Genomic DNA, 17959 nt, shown 5'->3' on the forward strand with positions numbered 1-17959 from the left:
CATAATGTGTGAAATTATAGAGATGAATGAGGAGTATTATGGAAAAACTACTGAGATTTTGAATGTAAATGTTAATTTGATGTGTTTCATATGCCACTATATTATTAATGTATATTATTAACTGTTAAATACAATTGCTGTACATGAGTCTACATACAGTTTGGTAGAATATTACGTTTACCAGCTTAATGTGTCATTATTATTTACAGGGAATTACAATTTCCTTTATTTAATTGTTTTCATACCAAACACTAAATAAAACTGCACTTCAAACCAAATAAAGTGGTTTGTACTATTTATACTTGGGGCGAAATAATATATGACTATGAAGTATTTGACCATGAAGAAAAATTATTTGGACAATTAAACCAGACATAAAATTGTATTGGATAGATAACAGAATATAAAATCAAGTGTCTTCAAGTTTACACAGATATCAGTGGTTTGTTAGTTAGTTTATTTATTTATTTAGGGGCAATTGAAGGCTTTTACATTAAACTGTGCAACAGCGCCTCCACACATAACAGGTCAAAGCTGTTATTACATCCGGGTCGGTCACTATATTCGTTCCGCTGTTACATTTTATAACGCTGATCCAGGGAGATGACGAAGGTAAGCAGCGGTTAGGCTTTTCACTTGAGTTTTCTGTTTGCCAATCAAGGTTTTGACAGTTTCTCAGTTTTTGACAATCTCATATACCTTCTGTAAATAAATCCAAACATTAAAGTCGTGCAATGCCGCGGTGTGCGGTCCCTCAAATGTCATGGGTGTAAATATACTGGCGGTCACTGCGGGACGAGTCCGTTTTCAACGGGTTAACTTACTGTACAATGGCTGAGAGAGTTTAGCTTGTGTGTTTATGTAATGATGTATAATATGGAGGCTTCTTTGATCTATATGGATGTGTGTTTATTGCCGCAGCTAAACTATTTACACTTTCCATCTCTTGCCTTGCGTAACTGTTCCCTTTATTAAATTTGTCTGAAGTTTTGATGCATTTTGAGGGCTTTTTATTAGTATATGTATCGATTATGGTACAGCGTTGAACCTCAAAAGTTTGTGTTGTGAATTAATTTTATTTGCTATTATTATTTTGGGATGTTTAGTTCTTCCCTCCGGTCGACTTGTTCCCAACAAACATGCAAACATTTGATTTTGTGAACATTTATTGCAACAATAACATTAGAAATCCTTTTTTATATGTCGTTTTCATTTTTTTAATAATTAGTAATTTTGTTTTTTATTTTTATTATTTATTATAATTGTTATTTATTTTATTATTATTATTTTTTGTATTTCTACGTAATTTCAGTTTTAGTAATTTTTACACTTCATATTAAACATATTTCAGTATTTGAAAACATATTTTAGTTGTCAGATTTTTTTCAGAAATTATCTAATATTTATATTTAATTTTAGCTTTATTTTAATTACCAAAAAACAATTTTTAATAGTTTCAGTTTTAGTTAATAATAATGGGGGTCATTAGGACTGGAATTGTTATTAAACAGTGCACCATGTGGTACAGCTTTGGTTATGAAGAAACTTTCATGCTCATTGTACCATCCATCTCTTTCAGATAAGATGTTGTCCTGTCTCGGTTGTCCCGTTCTTAGCCGGGTTCTCACCACTGGGGCTTCACGTGCCCCGGTTGCCGTGGTTGCAACTGGTGCATCACACACTTCTGTAGCCGCCAGCACTGCCTCTCCCCCAAACTACATGACACTTGTGCGATACAACAGCAGCACAGCTCAACAGGTGACTAGTTACTCAAATCCACTGTCTGCATGATTGATGATCAATGGAAACTGGCTATAATCCTCTAGGAAACACCAAAGAAGACCAAATTTGGACCTCTAGCTGACCAGGACAGAATATTCACTAACCTTTATGGACGACATAACTGGAGGTAAAAAAATATGAAATTGTATTATGAATTATATCTAAAGACAGGACTAGGGATGTTCATTTCGGTTATTTTTCCTAACCGACAACCGACGCTCGTTAACCGATTTTTAACCGTTAACCGACAAGATTATTTTAAATTAGAATTGAATTAAATTAGGATAAGGATAAGTGTCTGTGACCTGTTAAAAAATACTAACATTTGTTTCCCGGGGATTAATTTTACATGCGCAAAAAGCAGCAAACAACAGAACATGAGGATTCACATGGTCATCATCACATCACGCAAATGCAGCGCTTCTACGAGCGGAGAAAAACATAAAGCTAGGCTATAGGGCTGTCAGTTTAACGCATTAACTTAATTAGTTATGAAAAAATAACGAGATTAAAATATTTTAAGGCAGATAATGCACTGGCTCCGCCCCCAGACCTGTACGTCATCTTACTGTTTATACAGTAGACTGATGACAAATATGATACAAGGCAGCAACTCCATAAATGCAGTTATGCCCTAAAATTCAACATATTGGGCTAAAAATGCCCCTGTATGAATTTTTGTCTCATATTTATATCATGTAATAAGCGAAATCACATGAGCAGCGAGAGCAATATCACACGAGTGTTGCTTTATGTTCATAGATACTTAGGTTTTATTCCACAATTAAAACAAGGAAATACGAAAATATTGTAATTTTCATAAATACTTTTTAAGAAAATGAAAGAAAAACTGTGCAACAAGCCTAGTAACGTTAGGCCTATGCAGAGTTTCGGTTCATTTTTGTGCTGCGCAAAAGGAAACAGACGGCAGAAAAAAGGTAAAGGCAAACCTTTTACAATTCCCATTATCTTTAGGATTAAAAGGAGTAGTTTCTTCCACTGTTAGAAGGAAAAAATTCAATTGATTGCACCTGCGCCGCATGCGCGCACTCAGTTAAGAATTGCTACCTTGACAATGCAGCCTGTTCATTATCATAATAAAATACATGGAACGAGAGTGAAGTACATAAATAATAATTTGCCATTCAAATACAATGCGAATACGGAAACATTTGATTTTGTGTCGAATGAGAGACCCAACGTTGGTTTCAGTTTCGTTTTAGCCTAAATGAATTCGTTTTGGCTTGTCTTTATTGCTAGCTTCTTATATTTTAAATTCTTGTTCTTTTCTAAATAGGCTACTGTTAATTGAAAGGATTTGTTTACAGTGTTTATTATAATGTTTGTAAACATTTCGCGTCGGCATTAGGCCTATATAGGCTATTTCTGAATGAAATAATAAAATGCGACTTATACGCGATTTATGTTTTTTTATACGCGTAGTGTATTTTAACCATGCAGCAAACCTTTTTAAATATTTATAAATTAAATGACTTTTTAAACCGTTTAACTGATTGTATTAATCGGTCAAAATTCTTACAGTCGGTTAAACGGTTAAAATGAACATCCCTAGACAGGACTTAAACTTACTTTTGAATATTCCCTATTTGGTATGAAAGCTTATTTTCTCCATTGAATAAAAAAGGTAAAAGGTAAAAAAAAAAAGGTAATTGTGACTTTTTTATCTACAGTTCAGACTTTTCTCATGAAATTGCAAGTACACACACACACACATATACATATATATATATATATATACACACACACACAAACGCATAAAAGACTCCATATATAATTCTACATATTAACTTCCTTTGTGTTTGTGTATATATATATATATATATATATATATAATTATTATTGTCACCATAGTGCATGTTTTTAATGTGATGAATTGTTCATATATCTCAGGCTGAAGGGTGCCCTGAGGAGAGGTGACTGGTACAAGACCAAGGGGATTTTGGATAAAGGAGTGGACTGGATCCTGAATGAGATTAAGGTCTCAGGGCTGCGTGGCCGAGGAGGTGCAGGATTCCCCACAGGGATGAAGTGGGGCTTCATGAACAAGCCCAGTGATGGCAGGTAGTTTTTCATCTCAACAATTAGCGGGTTTCATAAGTCACATGACTCTGCAAAAGCAGATGTAAATTCTTGGCCAGTGGAACTACATTTAGCTCTTTTCATTAGGATCAAATCAGGTCATACAAAAGCATACAAGGTTCTTTTTTTACCCTCTCAGGCCTAAATATCTGGTAGTGAATGCTGACGAAGGAGAGCCCGGTACCTGCAAGGACAGAGAGATCATGCGTAATGATCCCCACAAGCTGATTGAGGGCTGTCTGGTGGCTGGCAGGGCCATGGGAGCACGTGCAGCCTACATCTACATCCGTGGAGAGTTCTACAATGAGTCGTCCAATCTGCAGGTGAAAAAGAAAGGTTGTGATCCCTCGTATATCTGTAACATAATTCATTTTCAGAGACGGGAAGAAAGATTGTTTATTGCTAAGCTCCATTCCAGAACCTAATAAGCTGCCTATGGAGGCATCATAGACATGCTTCTGATGTGAAGCCTTCAAAAGGCCTGAATAATGAATAGAATACTGATTAATAAATAAATAAAAATATGAATGATAAATTCATTAATAAATACTAATATTATAACTTTGTTACATTGCACTACCATTTAAACATTTTTGAAAGAAATAATGTATTTTATTTGATTTTTTTTTTGCAAGGATGCATTAAACTGGTCAAAAGTGAGAGTAGAGAATTATAATTACAAATTGAATGTTTCAAAATATTTATATATCAATTAAATGCTGTAATTTTGAACTTTTTATTCATCAAAGAATCCCGTAAAAAATGTATCATGATTTCCACAAAAATATTAGGCAGCACAACTGTTTTCAACATTGATAATAATAAGAAATGTTTCCAAATCAGCATATTAGAATGATTTCTGAAGGATCATGTGATACTGAAGGCTACTGAAAATTCAGCTTTGCCATCACAGGAGTAAATTACATTTTCAAATATATTAAAGGTGCACTAAGCGATATTTGAAAAACGCTTTTGACCACAGTGTCAAACCTAGTCCCAAAACACACTTGCAGCCAATCAGCAGTAAGGGGTGTGTCTAGTACTGATAGGGAGAAGAGCGCTCAGTGAGTGCACAGGATGGATATTAGCAGATCGACTATAGATAGCGAGAGATGGCAGTTAAAAAAAATAGGAAAATTTTGGAGGAACAAAACATTAAAAAGAAGAGTTACGATCAGGCAAGAGGTAGGACCGTGTAAATATTGGAGCAGCTTTCCAGCGGTGGAGAGAACTCAAGGAGCGGGAAGGCCTGGAATCGGATGCCGAGGCTGCTTTGTTTCTTCTTGATAAGCGAGTTACGTTGATTTAGCTTTTTCGCACAACTATTCTGTGTTGGCTTTTGATTGAATATGACGTGGCCGGCAGGCATAGCAGATTCCGCCATCATCGCTGCCAGGGTTGTGTACATACGTGTGGGGCAGAGTTATCAAAATAGGGGCGGTCCTGTTGGGGTATAAGCGTGTTTGTTTTGGTGCTTTCAAATATCAACATCGTTTGGCAAAAATCGCTTAGTACACCTTTAAAATACAAATTAAAATAAAGTAGAAAACATTATTTACTATTTTTAATTGAAATAATATTTCACAATATTGCTGTATTTGGGGTTAAATAAATGCAGCCCTGGTGGGTAAAAGAGACTTCTTTCAAAAACAAAATAACCATATTGTTATTCAGAGGGGTTCATTTTGGAGTAAATGGGATAGAATGTACTACACAGTAGTAGAGGGAAGTAATGTATTGACCTCATGTGTCTATGAACTCAAGGAGCGGGAAGGCCTGGAATCGGATGCCGAGGCTGCTTTGTTTCTTCTTGATAAGCGAGTTACGTTGATTTAGCTTTTTCGCACAACTATTCTGTGTTGGCTTTTGATTGAATATGACGTGGCCGGCAGGCATAGCAGATTCCGCCATCATCGCTGCCAGGGTTGTGTACATACGTGTGGGGCAGAGTTATCAAAATAGGGGCGGTCCTGTTGGGGTATAAGCGTGTTTGTTTTGGTGCTTTCAAATATCAACATCGTTTGGCAAAAATCGCTTAGTACACCTTTAAAATACAAATTAAAATAAAGTAGAAAACATTATTTACTATTTTTAATTGAAATAATATTTCACAATATTGCTGTATTTGGGGTTAAATAAATGCAGCCCTGGTGGGTAAAAGAGACTTCTTTCAAAAACAAAATAACCATATTGTTATTCAGAGGGGTTCATTTTGGAGTAAATGGGATAGAATGTACTACACAGTAGTAGAGGGAAGTAATGTATTGACCTCATGTGTCTATGTGTGCTTACTCTCAGGTGGCCATTAACGAGGCCTATGCAGCAGGGCTGATTGGCAGGAACGCATGCGGCTCAGGTTATGACTTTGATGTGTTTGTGATGCGCGGTGCGGGAGCGTACATCTGCGGAGAGGAGACGGCTCTCATTGAGTCCATCGAGGGAAAACAGGGAAAACCTCGTCTGAAGCCCCCTTTCCCTGCTGACGTGGGTAAGTCAGAAACAAACAAATTTTCTTTTTTGATTTTCTTTTTTAATGTATTATTTATATTATATTATATTTTATTTATTTTATTTTAAATAAGTGACATGACATAAGTGACATGTTTGTAATGTGTTAATATATATATATAATTTTTGTTTTAGTTTTTTTTGTATAAGTGACATGTTATAAATGTATAAAATAAATAATACTACATTTTACTTAGAATGATGGCGGAATCTGCTATGCTTGCCGGCTACGTCATATTCAATCAAAAGCCAACACAGAATAGTTGTGCGAAAAAGAAACCCATTAATCTCATAAACCCATTAATCTCATAGCATTATTTATGCGATTCTAATTGCGGTGTAAATGCATTCATGAGCAGTCTGTGTAAATATACCTAAATGCTACTTCATATGCAGATTTTGAAAACAATGTTATGGCCACATTGTAGCCTTGAAATTTTATGTGTAATAAATTCTATTAGCATTTATATTTTTTAGAAGATCATTTAGAAGATCTGTCTGATCATTTAAGTGTTTGACCATTTGATCACAAGTTTTCCCGCTTCACAGACTGATGTTATTCAAGCTATTGCCCGCTTAATGGAATTCTATAAGCACGAGAGCTGTGGGCAGTGCACTCCTTGCAGAGAGGGTAAGAATTACTGCAAATTTATGTAAATATACATTTGTCAGTATTTACATGTATAGTATGTTACATTACAGTGAATATTTACCAGTCTGTCTTTTCTGTGCCCTTCAGGAGTGGACTGGATGAATAAGATGATGTGGCGCTTTGTGAAAGGCGATGCACAGTCAGCAGAGATTGACATGATCTGGGAGATCAGCAAGCAGATTGAGGGCCACACCATCTGCGCTTTGGGAGACGGAGCTGCATGGCCAGTTCAGGTAAAGGATATTTTAATTTGATTATATATATATTTTTTTAATTTATTTATATATATAAACAGTGTGTATATATATACAGTATCTCACAGAAGTGAGTACACCCCTCACATTTTTGTAAATATTTTATTATATCTTTTCATGTGACAACACTGAAGAAATGACACTTTGCTACAATGTAAAGTAGTGAGTGTACTACTCATTTCTGTGAGATACTGTATATATATATATATAAAAAATTGAGAATCCGTAGATAATTCGATTTAAATAGAAAAATTATTTTAAAATATATGTCCATAATTAATCTAAACTGTTATAAATGTTTTAACTGAAAATGTATAATATTTATATTTTTTTGTTCTCAGGGATTGATCTGTCACTTCCGCCCTTTAATGGAGAACAGAATCGCAGACTTCAAACAGAAACAGCAGGCGCATGCTTGAAAGCTTCATATTTGCATCCATTCTCACTCATCCAGTCACTTATAGTTATTTAAGCAAAACTGTTGTGGTCTCTCACTCGCTGATAGGTAAACTGCTGGCATCCTCCATTTGCTTCTCTTACATATATCAGGGACATTAAATAAAAGTCATGTGGTTCTTTGAACCCTTTTTGCAAATCTATCCCACCGTGATGATAGATTTAACATCATACTCCTGATTGTGGATGACTTGTGACACATTAAAAAAAGAGTGAAAACTGTTTGAGCAGATGCATCACTCATATACAGTAACTGAGTAAAGGGTTATGGTTGATGTAATTATGTTAAATCCCATTATGATGTTAATGCCATTTTTCTTGATAAGAAACTCTTACACTGTATAAACACATATTTGTGGAAATAAAGAGCCTAGAACTTGAAACAGTGTTTGTTAAACTGGGGTTAAAGGAGAATGTGTTGTAATTTATAGATTTAAATGACTATAATTGTGTACAAAAGTCTCCAAAAATATGAAACATGTCTTCTTGTAGCGTCCAGTCAGAGCGAAATCAGAAAAGATTACATGACTTTGAACATAAATAGATTTCGCTGACTTTCTAGGCATGAAAATCACTGGTTCTCTTATTTTTTTTAAAGGTGACATATCGGGTCCCCGGTGCATCTACCAACCCAGAAAGCATCAAAAAGAAGAACCCAGTAAAATTAATACTTTCTCTGCAAGCATGTGAAAAAAAACAACGAGCCGATCAGATTTCTCTCCCCCTGTGAAGTAGAAAGGGGATCTTATTATAATATCACCGCCCCTCAATCTGCACATTATATAGAGTCCCAGCCTCAGGAGAGCAGTGGATTTATTTATTTATTTCCTGAATATTACGCTGCTGCCACACAGATCTAAAATAAACATGCAATTTCTTTCCCAGCTGTTTACCTTCACAGACATCCGTCTGTTTTTGTAACTCATGTGTTTTTAACATTAACTTCTGTGTATTTGACAGTTTAAGCGCAATAAGACATGAAAGAGAACATGCCTTGTGATAGCCGGTTTCTGTGCGCGTGCTTCGGATGTGTGCGCCCAGAAAAACTAATATGGCTTTAAAATGCATGATTTCAGCGCGATATACATGATGATAATCAAAACCAAACAGATGTTTTGTTTTAGCGGATTATCTGAGGCACGAGCTGCAAATAGGGATGGGCGGATCGATCCTTAAGTATCGATACTTTCGATACTGATGTTGTATCGAAAGGATCGGTCCTCACATAAAAAAATTATTTAAAAAAAAAAAAACTTAAAAAAATATTACAAAATCTTACTGACCCCAAACTTTTGTGTACATGTAATATTTATTTTAAATTGGCTAGATGTGCAAGTAAATTTATTTAAACTGGTTGTTAAAAGTTCAAATGGATTGGGTTATGTTCTGTAATTGCTGTTAATAAATCTGTCAGAAAAAAATATGCTAAAGTTTCACCTTTAGGGGTACAACAGCCTGGCAGCCTTTTACAAAAATTAACCATGGTTTTATTACAGTAACCACAGTTTACCACAGTATTTGTAGTAAAACTGCAGTAACCACAAATTTACCATGGTAATAATAATGCATTTTTGTACTTATGTAACACCATGTTTATTTTTCATGAGGTAGCCTCAAAGGTGCACATTTGTAACTTATATACCCTTAAAGCATGCATACTTGTATGGTACTAATATGCTCCCTTTTAGGGGTATAGTTGCACCTTTGAGGTTACTGCCCCAGTAAACGGCTAAAATACAATTATAATATATTTTAATTCTGACAGTGTAAACAAAAAAGGCCTATGAAATGTTAAAAAACATGGCTTTAAAATCTAATATTAAGTGAGTATAATTACTGATTATATTCTATGATTAATTTAAAAGATCAGTTTAGTTTAGAAGTATCGGTATCGATATCGATGATACTGTGCTCGAAAATATCGGTATCGAATCGAAAATAAAATAAGTGGTATCGTCCATCCCTAATACAGAGTCATGCCTGAAGCTGTGCTGTAATAATGGGTTGATTGAGGAGTTGAGCTTATCTTCTGTTTACAGATCCCACCCTTTCCGCAAGCATCAACTCACTCTCCAGCTGCAGGCAATTCAGGGAGCCCTCTCAAAAAGTTACTTGCATTCACTTACATCATGCACTCAAGGAGACACACACACACACACACACACAAACCTGTGCACAATTACATGCATGCTAATATGATCATACAGCCAAACAGAAATAAACTAACCGAAAAAATATATACAAAAGGGGTGGTACCTTTTCAAAGGTACACTTTGTACTTTATCCCTAAAGGGTGCAAATTAGTACCTTACAATAGTACCAAAATGGTACATTTTAGTACTTAAAAGGTGCAATTTAGTACTGGGTACTGTCCAAGTGACAGCTTTTGTACCATTTTTTCTGTGTACAAATAAAGACACTTGGAAACACATCTCTGACTAATGTTTAAATGTTCTGTAATTGCTGTTAATAAATCTGTCAGAAAAAAATATGCTAAAGTTTCATCTTTAGGGGTACAACAGCCTGGCAGCCTTTTACAAAAATTAACCATGGTTTTATTACAGTAACCACAGTTTACCACAGTATTTGTTGTAAAACTGCAGTAACCACAAATTTACCATGGTAATAATAATGCATTTTTGTACTTATGTAACACCATGTTTATTTTTCATGAGGTGCCCTCAAAGGTGCACCTTTGTAACTTATCTACCCTTAAAGCATGCATAATTGTATGGTACTAATATGCTCTCTTTTAGGGGTATAGTTGCACCTTTGAGGTTACTGCCCCAGTAAACGGCTAAAATACAATTATAATATATTTTAATTCTGACAGTGTAAACAAAAAAGGCCTATGAAATGTTAAAAAACACAGCTTTAAAATCTAATATTAAGTGAGTATAATTATTGATTATATATTCTTTTAATAGTTTAAAAGATCAGTTTAGTTTAGAAGTATCGGTATCGATATCAACGATACTGGGCTTGAAAATATCGGTATCGGATCGAAAATAAAATAAGTGGTATGGCCCATCCCGAGCTGCAAAGGCACAGTCCTATTCTGGAAAAGGGGGCGGGGAGCAGCAGCTCATTTGCATTTAAAGATACAGGCACGAAAACTGTTACTGCTTCCACTTTAGTTTCAAAATGGGCTATTTTGAGCTGAAACTTAACAGACACATTCTGGAGACACCCCAGACTTATATTACATATTGTAAAAAGGGGCATAATAGGGTTATTTTAAGCAGAAATGATGAGCCAATCACAAGATTGGAAAAACCATACTAAAAATCAGCCAATCAACCCTGCTGCCATTAGGCCTTGATCAACCCGCTTGTTTTGACGTTGACATCTTAAGCCGCTTTTCCACTATTGGGCCGAACGGTTCTGAGAACTATCAGGTACGGTTCCAGTTGTATTTCCACGTGAGCCTGGTACGGCGCCGCACGATTACAAACCGTTCTCGGCCCGGTTAGACAACCGTGCTGAGCCGTGCTGGTAGAGTGCATGTGCGTGACGTCGCCACTCTGTTGCCTGGCTACCAGTTTCTCCATAGCTGGCTAAGCGGAAGCGCGCTATTTGATCAAACAGTCAAGTAAACAGCTACGCTACGTGCAACATAAAAAAGAAAAAAAAGGTCTGAGACAGTTTGGTCTGTGGAAGAAACATTTGCGCTTACTGATACTATACCCGTCGTCGCTTTCTGTTTATTTTATTTTTCGCGTCAAGAGTTGTGTCTTTTTTTCAGTTATTTAACGAAGTAAATATCGGATAAAAAAGGAATCCCAAAAACAGAAATATCTGATCATCGTACATATCGCTGTTTACATTACACTTGCGTTACCAAGACAACGACTGACGCATTTGTATTACATTCCAAAGAACTCCGTTATGAAAATGAAACCGTATCCGTGCTGACTGGCCCGGAACGGCAGGGAATGGAACGGTTAGGCAAAGAGAACCGTTTGGCCCGATAGTGGAAAAGCGGCTATAAACGCTTCAGCTTTTAGACAACCTCGATTTTAATTTACACTTGTGCATTTTTGCGTTGGCAAAGGTAAGATGATCTGTACTGGTATAGGATACTGTGGCTGTTATTACGGACATGCTGTAGTTTGAAGTAAGTTTAGCGGGTTTCTCAACCCTGCCAGGCTGCCAATAAAAATAATTAAATTAGTATAATTGTTTAATGCAGCGATTCTCAGCAACTTACCTCAGGTACTCTTGGCGCATGCTGGGCGTCACACTTGAGACTTGGGTTCGAATCTGCCAGTTCTTATTCCATTCCTCGATTCTTGATGTAAATTGCTTAGAATAATTAAAAGAGATGATGACTCATTGAAGATATAAGAACTGTAGACTATATTAGGACCTTTTTGGTGAATGTCGCAATTTCAAAGCCTGTTAAAGGGGTCATATGATGCTTTTTTAAAGATAATTATTTTGTGTATTTGGTGTACTGCAAAATATTTCCACATAGTGACATAGATATGTGGGGGCGTGTTAGAACAAGCCGTTTTAGGGGGGCGTGGCAGAGTCTTAACTTTAATAAAGAATATCTCTTTGGTTTTGAGACTTTAGTCTTTGCAACTTCAGGGATCTTATCTATGCACAATCAGCTTGTAACACTTCAAAGAGAAAGGAAAACTTGAAATCGCATCATATGACCCCTTTAAAATGTCTGTTTTACACCAAAATATAAGAAAAAAAGGCAAAGAAGCCTGCGTTTTAAGCCTAAGATTTTGTTTTCAACTCAACTTTATTTCCCCCATTACTCTGTGTATCTTGACATTTTACTTTCACTATTCTCAATAATGATTTTCATTACAGGAATGCAGTAGTTTTTAACTGTATATTACTAAATCAATGGTATGCTAAATAGTTTTAAAGGCAGTACAACAAATACTACCATGACGTTTTTTTTTTTTTGGTAATATAAATTTGGTGGGAAATGAGCTTAATTGTCATGAAAATAATGTCATAATCTAAAAGTTTAGGCTTCTTTTTCTTTCTTTTTCAAGAAGTTTCTCAGGAACTTGGGTGATCAGTGTCGCCAATGAACACGGGCAGGTTATCATGTCTTGAGGCGATGATCTCTGGCGTCATAAATAGGTACAAGGAAGCCGCGATGGCTCCTCCTGAGGTTCTGTATGTCAACGGAGACTGCTGTGGGTCCAACTCTTTCAGAAAAACATTCAAAGAGTGGAAGGACATGGAGGTCAGGTTGGACATCTCGGAGTTCATGCGACGGATTGCTGCGGGCTGCACATCAGAGTCCCATCAGATATATGCGACCTTCATGGACAGTCTCAGCCACTGTATTTTCAAATGGGATGAGGAGGACCTGAAGCAGCTGAAGGAGGCGAAGCGTACCGAGCTCAGTTCCGAGATCATCCAGCCTTCTGATGACGAACTAATGCATCACCTCAGCAGAAATGAGTTGGCCCTCCACTGTAGAGGAACCACATGTGGCGCGAGGGAGATCGAAGAACTCATTGCAGCGCTCATTCGGCTCTATGATGGGGAGGTGGGATGGGACTCATCAGGAGTGCCGCTCTTCAGTTCCAATACAATGGCTGAGGTATGGGATTCCCAGAAGAAACATTTACCATGTATAGTGGATCCTCTTGGTGTACAACTATATGAGCAGACTGGGACACTGGTGAAGGGAGGCCACCTTCTGCCAAACTACAAATGTGTCAGAGGTTCCACCTCCATTGAATCCTTCCACCAGCATCTGAACCAGCTCATTCCAGGTAAATACATTATCAGTCAATCAAAATAATTTTGTAAGATTTAGTGTACATACACTATACCATTAAAAAGTCTGGGGTTGTTGCAATGTCAACAATGTGCCTGCAGTATTGCAAGTGGCACATCACAACTAGATAACCATAATCAAAAAATCTTTCTATACTGCAGTATCTAAGTGTTGCAATGTTTGCAATTTGTATATTATATATCAGGGGTGCCGACTTGTTCTACATTACTACAAATTGATTGTTGGATGGATTGGTCAGGTGGAATGAAGCGACTGCTACAGCCTCAGAGGGCCTGCAGACACCTCAGACTTGCATGGGGGTTCTTCAGCAAGCTGTCAACCAGCTCAGAGAGGAAGTGCTTAAAAAGAACATTGTGTCTACTATCAGTACAAGTAAATACACAGGTAAGTTAGATATGAATTTCTTGTAGCTGAAGCGACAGTTCTCCAAAAATACAAACTCACCCTCATGTCATTCCACTATACAATGGAAATAGTGTTATTTTAGTAACATTTGTATTCTATTATAGTATTGTTTTTGTTTTTATATTTTCAGTTTTAATTTTAGTTTATATTTTAGAAATTTTATGTATTATTTTTTTTATATGTATTTCTGTTTAGCTTTAGTTTTTATTTTTATTTTTAATTTCAGTTAGTTACCAAGGAAACACAAAACATAAGTGCCCAACCAAAAAGAAACTTAAAGCAGAAAAAGAAATAAACACACACCGGCACACCATGGCTCGTAAAAAAATTTTTAATCGCACAAAGATTACATTTCAAGCACACAGTCTCTTCATCAGACAATTAAAAGTTTCCAAAGACATTCCTTTATATGTGATTAACAAATACACAGCACATAATGCACTCCCACAGTGAAAACACACACACATACACAGAAGTATGTCTAGAAAAAGAAACGATAATCCAGAGGCAAGAAACATCAGGTAGCCTAAAGGTACCATGATAATGCAGACAGGACACAAAATCAAAAAATAAAAGTAGACTAAATGTGCGAAGTCCAAATCTATACATTAATTCTTTTTTCTACTTTAGGTTAGTTGCCAAGGCAACATTTCTCATTTTTGCTTAAGTTACTAAACCCAAAATTTATATTTTATTTGATTTCAATGTTATATTAACACTAAATGGAAGTCAATGATCACCGTAACGGTTTGGTAACAAACATTCTTCAAAATATCCTTTGTGTTTCGCACAAGGAAGTAATCATACAGGTTTAAAACAACAGGAGAATGCCTAATTATGAGTTTTCATATTTATGTGAACTATCCCTTTAATAAAACATAGAATTCCTTTTCATGTGAACTGATTGGGTTAGAGTACCTGTACCAGCAGACTGGCAATGCAATCCAGGACAGTAGTTTTATCATTAGACAGATGGAAACCACTGATGTCCAAGTGGCCGGAAGTGAGGGCTGCTGCAAACAAGAGGACATTGGGGATTGGACAATCGCACAGCAACCCATCCCATCTCTGTTAGAAGCTTCTCCATCAATGTATGCAAAATATACCTCAGCTTTCCACAACATTTTGGTGGTATTTCCAAGATACACATAACATTAGGTATTAATGTGAGTCATTCGAATCTTTTCCAGGATAAGCCGAGGTGCCCAGTTTCAGGTAGAAGATCTCTTTCCTCCAATCACATCCTCACCGGCAAAAGAAATGACGGCTCCAGAGAAGGTTCCGTCCATTAAAGAAGAGGATAGTATGGAGTACAGTTGTGATGACAAGCCTCTCATTTCAAACTCGCCTCCAGACACTGTGACAGAAAACAACACAACACAAGAAAAACCCTCAACAGAACAACCTGCTCCTGCTCAAACCCAGTCAGGCTCAACATTGACTTTGCCCATTTTGTTTTCCAGCCCTTCTCTGTCAAAACAAATGATGGTGGTTTTAACACCTGCACAAAAGATTGATGCACCAGCAACAGTGAGTTCCCATTCGGTTCCCGTTCCTTACACCACACGGTACTACTGGAAGAGAAAACTGGTGAAAGAAAAAGATGGCATTTATACCAGGAAGTACTATGTGCGAAGATCAGAGGCTATCCAGTGCAGAAAGTGCAATAAAGAGAGAATAATGTCAACTCATTGCCAGTATTTTGGCAACTGGTATTGTGAGGAGACTGACACAAAACCCTTTGCTGTGTGGAAGGCTGAACTGTTAAAGCGGGGTTATGGAAAGAAGAAGTTCTGAAGGGTGGAATCAGTAATAAACGTCCAACTCCTTTCATTTTAATTATTCTTATTTAACACTATTTCTTCAATTAGTTGCATGTAATGAAATGTGTGATTTTGGTGCTTCTCACCAAAATATAATTGTAGCGCTGCAATAAAATCATTCATTGTGTGGCAGTGGACCTGAACTGTTTTGTCCATATTACTCAACACTTCTACTCTTCATAATTAGTTTCAGGCAAAAATATTAATTTTATTTATGCTTAAGGTCTATCATTTATTGCAGTTGGAACCTCATAATAATTTAAATAAGCCATATAAAACCAAACATTAACACAAAGTTTAGTCTAGAAGCTAGTGGAAGGCACCCATTTACTTTAAAAACAGTTTTTGGCTTGTCAAAGTAAAATTTTAGCATAAAAGATATAACGGCTGTTACACCAAAGCAAATTTATCCAGGTCAAAAAATATTTATGATGCACATAGGTGATTTAGCAACATATGAAACCAAAGAAATTATTTAGCTAAATATTAGCCCGAATTGGTAAGCTAGCTAGTTTTTTTCCAAAGTGGCAGCTATGGGGCAAAGTGAGCCAAATGCTGTGGGGGAAATTGAGCCAGCATTTTAACTTACCCCACCATAAGGCACTGAAGTTAAAATCTCTTAAGTATAACTGGTATTTTAATGTGATATTATGCAACAGGTTTAGTTTATCATATATTTCCATATTATTTGTAGTTTATTTGATAGGGACAGAGTACATGTTCACCAAATCCTTCTCTGATAAGAACCAGAAGATGATTTTCATCACATTATAATCATATATCATTCCACCTGTAGTCCCTAATGGCCTGTTCGACATTGCAGAAAAAGCTGCCATGCCAGGAATCTTTTGACTAAAATATCAGTCTACATTTATTCCTTCATTCTAATTCAGTTTTTATTTAATTTGACTCAACAAACTCTCTGTTTAGTCTGTTTTTGGAAAGGTTACAACAGAAATGCAAACAATTAAAAGATTGAAATTTAAACTTCATTTGGTTGGTTTTATGTTGTTTAAGTTAGCTTTAAGAAAAGAAATATGACTGGTTATAAAAGGAAATTTGATTATTAAATTAGTTTTTAAGAGAGGTAATTTATCTTTAAAATTTCACATGGGTTTGAATCAGATGGCCAGTTAACTTACCCCTAACCTGGGGCAAATTGAGCCACAGGAACACTTTTTTTTATAAGAAGACATATTTTTAGAACCCTTTGTCATAGATACATTCTGATAATTTAAAATGATAAGAAACATCCTGAAATGACTTTAGATACTTTCTGCCTCATATTCCCTTATCTTGAGGATGACATAAGTAAAAAAAATGGCTCCTCTTACCCCACTCTCCCCTAAACACACACACACACACACACAAACACAACTGTTTAGTCTCAAGAGCTATTTAAATCTTAGACTCTTCAAAAGTTGTGCATTATTTGAATCATTAAAAAATAAACCGTAAAGTATTTATTAAAAGATGGTTAGATAAAGTGACTTCTCTTCATCAAATAATTTGATTATTTAAAAAATTCTGAGCTCTTTCATAAAAAGATTCAGTTAATGTTTCCTTACTTTGAGCTTTATCTTATGAAGAATCATGCAACACAAAGAATGATCATGCAACACAATTGTGAGACTATATCCTGCTGTAGCTATAAATAGAATTCAGTGAAAATATCATATCAAGGTGACTTACTATTTCCTTTCATAGGACTTCTCCACGAGTCTTCTATCACCCTCATCTATTCTAAATACAGATAACCTTTATAGTTCACTTAGAGAAGTTAAAACGCTGCCTTGCTCCGTGTGAGGCTCGAACTCACGACCTTCAGATTATGAGACTGACACGCTGCCAACTGCGCCAACGAGGCTGTGACGACAAGCTTTGCAAAGACTTCTGGGAAATAAAATACTAAAATATTTCTTAGATATTTTACTTTGCGGGAAATGCCTACTTTGAATTTGTTTACATTTTTATTAAACTTTTTTTTTTTTTTGGCTTGAGAAAATGTTTTGCTTTTGTTGAAGCAGTGATTGGTAGTTGACGTATAAATGGCCAAATAACCGCAAGGTGCGAATAATTCTATAATTGCGCTGCGGCGGCCCCTAACGGGAGCAGCCGAAACAGAGCGATATGTAGGCTACATATTAAAGGGGTCATATGATGCTGCTAAAAAGAACATTATTTTGTGTACCTACTAGTT

General features: G+C 36.1%; 2 protein-coding genes and 1 non-coding gene across 4 annotated transcripts; 2 read left to right on the forward strand and 1 right to left on the reverse strand.

Moving 5' to 3' along the window:
* Positions 1-538: 538 nt before the first annotated feature.
* On the forward strand, positions 539-8135 carry LOC107739579 (NADH dehydrogenase [ubiquinone] flavoprotein 1, mitochondrial-like). The gene is made up of 9 exons (XM_016551745.1): positions 539-612; positions 1580-1758; positions 1827-1909; positions 3694-3864; positions 4022-4205; positions 6181-6366; positions 6940-7021; positions 7130-7275; positions 7638-8135. Exons 2-9 carry the CDS (start codon positions 1585-1587, stop codon positions 7713-7715), a joined length of 1104 nt encoding a protein of 367 aa, XP_016407231.1. The 5' UTR covers positions 539-612; positions 1580-1584; the 3' UTR covers positions 7716-8135.
* Positions 8136-12767: 4632 nt separating this feature from the next.
* Positions 12768-16072, forward strand: LOC107739614 (uncharacterized). Of its 2 annotated transcripts, XM_016551774.1 has the most exons (3): positions 12768-13505; positions 13716-13915; positions 15127-15241. In XM_016551774.1, the coding sequence occupies exons 1-3, from the start codon at positions 12806-12808 to the stop codon at positions 15226-15228; spliced, it is 1002 nt and encodes a 333-aa protein (XP_016407260.1). In that variant the 5' UTR covers positions 12768-12805; the 3' UTR covers positions 15229-15241. The 2 variants fall into 2 exon arrangements, with proteins under 2 accessions (XP_016407260.1, XP_016407261.1); XM_016551775.1 differs by lacking the exons at positions 12768-13505; positions 13716-13915 and adding an exon at positions 14898-15027 and having other exon boundaries at positions 15127-16072.
* Positions 16073-17553: 1481 nt separating this feature from the next.
* Positions 17554-17626, reverse strand: trnam-cau (transfer RNA methionine (anticodon CAU)). Its single transcript has one exon. It is a non-coding gene; the product is annotated as a tRNA-Met (tRNA).
* Between the last annotated feature and the right edge of the window lie 333 nt (positions 17627-17959).

Source organism: Sinocyclocheilus rhinocerous, unplaced genomic scaffold (genome assembly GCF_001515625.1).
Source record: "Sinocyclocheilus rhinocerous isolate Xijiao unplaced genomic scaffold, SAMN03320098_v1.1 scaffold314, whole genome shotgun sequence".
Taxonomy (NCBI): Eukaryota; Metazoa; Chordata; class Actinopteri; order Cypriniformes; family Cyprinidae; genus Sinocyclocheilus; species Sinocyclocheilus rhinocerous.

Coding starts and splice junctions, on each gene's coding strand:
- LOC107739579 (XM_016551745.1), top strand. CDS start 1,585: ATGTTGTCCTGTCTCGGTTGTCCCGTTCTTAGCCGGGTTCTCACCACT. Junction 1,759..1,826: donor ACAGCAGCACAGCTCAACAG/GTGACTAGTTAC, acceptor ATAATCCTCTAG/GAAACACCAAAGAAGACCAA. Junction 1,910..3,693: donor TATGGACGACATAACTGGAG/GTAAAAAAATAT, acceptor CATATATCTCAG/GCTGAAGGGTGCCCTGAGGA.
- LOC107739614 (XM_016551774.1), top strand. CDS start 12,806: ATGAACACGGGCAGGTTATCATGTCTTGAGGCGATGATCTCTGGCGTC. Junction 13,506..13,715: donor TCTGAACCAGCTCATTCCAG/GTAAATACATTA, acceptor ATTATATATCAG/GGGTGCCGACTTGTTCTACA. Junction 13,916..15,126: donor CAGTACAAGTAAATACACAG/GTAAGTTAGATA, acceptor AATCTTTTCCAG/GATAAGCCGAGGTGCCCAGT.